The sequence below is a fragment of the Corvus brachyrhynchos genome, unplaced genomic scaffold (assembly GCF_000691975.1).
Source record: "Corvus brachyrhynchos isolate BGI_N302 unplaced genomic scaffold, ASM69197v1 scaffold236, whole genome shotgun sequence".
Taxonomy (NCBI): Eukaryota; Metazoa; Chordata; class Aves; order Passeriformes; family Corvidae; genus Corvus; species Corvus brachyrhynchos.
The window spans coordinates 633,440-636,791 of record NW_008238660.1 but is presented as its reverse complement, the minus strand read 5'-3'; the positions used below and the strand labels follow the sequence as shown (position 1 = coordinate 636,791).

General features: G+C 59.3%; 1 protein-coding gene across 1 annotated transcript in view; it reads right to left on the bottom strand.

Annotated features, from left to right (window-relative positions):
• DNAH9 (dynein axonemal heavy chain 9) overlaps nucleotides 1-3,352 on the bottom strand; it is a 135,002-nt gene that overhangs the window by 120,457 nt on the left and 11,193 nt on the right. Inside the window, exons 8-11 of the mRNA XM_017737716.1 lie at nucleotides 2,915-3,040; nucleotides 2,079-2,318; nucleotides 968-1,128; nucleotides 97-253 (exon numbers count right to left, since the gene is read on the bottom strand). Coding sequence (XP_017593205.1) covers nucleotides 97-253; nucleotides 968-1,128; nucleotides 2,079-2,318; nucleotides 2,915-3,040 — 684 coding nt within the window. The remainder of the gene's footprint in view (nucleotides 1-96; nucleotides 254-967; nucleotides 1,129-2,078; nucleotides 2,319-2,914; nucleotides 3,041-3,352) is intronic.

The following is a 3,352-nucleotide window of genomic DNA, read 5'->3' as shown; positions in this document are numbered from 1 at the left end:
CAGGGGTGTGAGGAGAGCGGATGGATCGGAGCAAGCCCAGCTGGATCCCTCCCATCCCTCAGGCTCCCTGAGCAGCCCCGTTTGGGGGAGCAGTACCTGGTAGTCCATCTGCTCGGAGCAGTTGAACACGTACACCATGATGCCCAGGGCACGGCCCAAGTCCTTGGTGGTCTCTGTCTTGCCGGTGCCAGCAGGGCCCGCAGGGGCCCCGCTCATGGTCAGGTGCAGAGACTGGGTCAGGGTGATGTAACACCTGCACAAGACGAGGGAAAAGGGGAAAGAGAGTGAGCTGAGTGCCACAGGTCACTCCAGGGCACTCTGCAGAGCCCTGCACCCTCCTTTGGGACAGCTCTGTGCGAGCATGGCCAAGCTGAAAGTCCTTTGGGGCATTATCAACCACCTCTGCCCTGCTGGGACTTCTCCAGTGCATCACAGAATCTTAAAGGTTGGAAAAGACCTTTAAGATCATCAAATCCGATCATCAGGACAGCACCAGCCCCTTGTTCACCACTAAACCATGTCCATTAGTGCCACATCCACGTGTTTTTTGGACACCTTTGCTGATGGTGATTCTACCACTGCCCTGGGCAGCCTGTGCCAGGGTTTGACAACACTTCCAGTGAAGAAATTTTTCCCAATAACCAACCTGAACCTCCCCTGGTGCAACTTGATGCTGTTTCCTCTCATCCTGTCCCTTGTTCCCTGGGAGCAGACCTGACCCCACCCCGGTTGCCCCCTCCTGTCAGGGAGTTGCAGAGAGTGAGAAGGTCCCCCCTAAGCCTCCTTTCCTCCAGGAAAGTCCCCCCAGCTCCCTCACTGTAAAATCCCAAACCAAGTGGGAGTTGCAGCTCTGCCACGGGGTCACTGGGACACAGGGGGAAAACAAGAGGGATGTGGGCATCCCAAGCAAACCCCTCTTTGTCTGGCAGCTCTGTCTCAGCCGTGAGGGAGCTCCCCAGGGCCTCACCTGTCGGTCAGGGGGGTGATCACGAGCCGAGGGGTGTTGCCCAGGTACTCGTAGGAGTACAGGAACTGGGCGTCGCAGATGTTGGCCAAGCAGTGCCGCTCCTCGTCCGACCAGCGGTGCCGCAGCTGCGACAGCCACAGGAACGCCTGGGCACTGTCCACCTGCAACGTGCCACCAGCACAGTCACAGCAGGGCAGGGAGTGCCAGGCACACACGGCTCGGGGCCCAAGGGCGCTGCGAGGGAGCTGTCACTGGCTGTGGACTGGTCACTGCAGGGGCAGGGGCTGAGGAGTGGCGCTGCCCCAGCTCCCAGAGGGGGAAACCAAATGAGCCAGAAATCTGTGCTCGGCCTGGCTGCCCCCCAGAAACACAGGTGAGGGTAAAGCCACAACCCAGCACATCCAGGGCACCTTCCCACCTGCGTGCAGGGTGGGATATGAGACTGTCAAGGACAGAGTGATTAGAGAGGTGGAGCCCCTCTGCTCTGGAGCCAGGCTGGGAGAGCTGGGGGTGTTCACCTGGAGAAGGGAAGGCTCCAGGGAGAGCTCAGAGCCCCTTGCAGGGCCTAAAGGGGCTCCAGGAGAGCTGGAGAGGGACTGGGGACAAGGGCATGGGGTGCCAGGATAAGAGGGAATGGCTTCCCACTGCCAGAGAGCAGGGATAGATGGGATATTGGGAAGGAATTCCTGGCTCTGAGGGTGGGCAGGCCCTGGCACAGGGTGCCCAGAGCAGATAGAGCTGCCCCCGTCACTTCCCTGTGTGTCAGAGAGACTAAGATCGAATCTAAAAGGGACCTGTCTTAGTGAGCAGCATCCCTGCCCATGGCAGGGCGTTGGAATGAGATGAGCTACAAGGCCCCTTCCAATCCAAACCATCCTGGGAGTCTATGAGGGCAGGGCAGTGGTGTGGGACTGGCAGACAAACCCCAAGGGATTCCCTGTGGCCCCACTCCAGAGCAAGAAAGCCACAGAAAAGAAAGCCCAAATGCTTTTCCTCACAGCCACATGTGCCCTGCTGAGCCAGGCATGATCCTGGTGCCTGCCCCTGCTCTGTCACTCTGTGATCTCCCCTTCAACACCAGCATGGCCCATGCTGGGCTGGGAACACCAACCTTCTGTGCTATCATCTTTGCCACCACGTCCCGCGCGTGCACGTCGATGGTGCAGATGGTCATGATCTTCTGCCTGTCGCCCTTGGAGAGCTGCCCCAGCAGCATCGTCACCAGGGTGTTCAGCTGGGCCACCTGCTTCTTGTGGTACTCCCTCATGGCCTTCTCGTAGCCTTCCTTCATCCTGGAGAAGGCCATGCCCACCTCAGCTGTCCACCAGATCTGGGTGCAGCAGAGAGCCACCTGGGGAAACAGTGGCTCAACAGCAGGGGAACACCAGGGCTGCCTGACTTTTGAGTGTCTGATCCATGGGGAGATCAAGGATGAAGCACCCCTGACATGAAATGCAGTATTTTGTCATACAGTATCACAGCAGGCAGGAGAGCAGGATCCACTTTACATCCATTGAAATCCCACCCCAGACACGTTCAGCAGCTGCTCAGCCGTAAATGAGCCCCTTTCCCATGTCTGACCACACAGGAGGCCGAGCTGGAGACCACGAGGCTGCCAGAGGGGCATCCAAGGGGCTCTTTCCTCTCATCAGGCCTCACCAACTTGTTCTCTCACCTCTCTGGGGGCAGGGGCTTCCTGTGACCCCTGGGGTGCAGCAGCCACTGCCCAGGCCCCCGAGCTGCGTCCTGCCCAGAGCTCCGGTCAGAGCAGGGAGCTCAGCCTGGGAATCCATCAAGAGATGGCCAGGAGAGAGGAGAACTCGCCCTTCCTCCCTCCTGGACAGCACAGGCAGAAACATTCTCATCCACAGGCAGAGACCCCGCTGGAAGCAGGGAAGGGCAGGACGGCAGGGAAAGCCCAGGTGCCCCCAGGAGCAGGGACAGTACCTGGGCAGAGTGGTCAAAGAGCCACTGGTCCCTCGGCTTGTCCTCGTAGGCCGCCACAGCCGCGGTCATCTCGTCCCTCACCGTGGCCCTCATGGTGCCCAGCAGGCGATTGAGCCACACCTCGACCTGCAGCAGGGATGAAATCCCAAGAAGACTCCTGCTCCTCCTTGGCAGCAAGGGATGGCAGAGAGTGGGACAAGCAGCTCAGCTCTGCTGTCAAACAAGCCTCAGGCCTCCTCCAAACTGGGGCACTCAGCCATTTCTGGGCCTGCAGGATCAGCAGCTCTTTCCAAGCAGGTTTTTGTGGAACTCCAGCTATAGGAGGAACCAAACTGAACTCCGCTGAGGAGCAATTTAGTTCAGCGTGTTCCAGCTCCAGGCTGTGACAGAGTCACCTGTGGGACCTGAGCACAACCTGCCAGCAGCAAGAGAACGCTC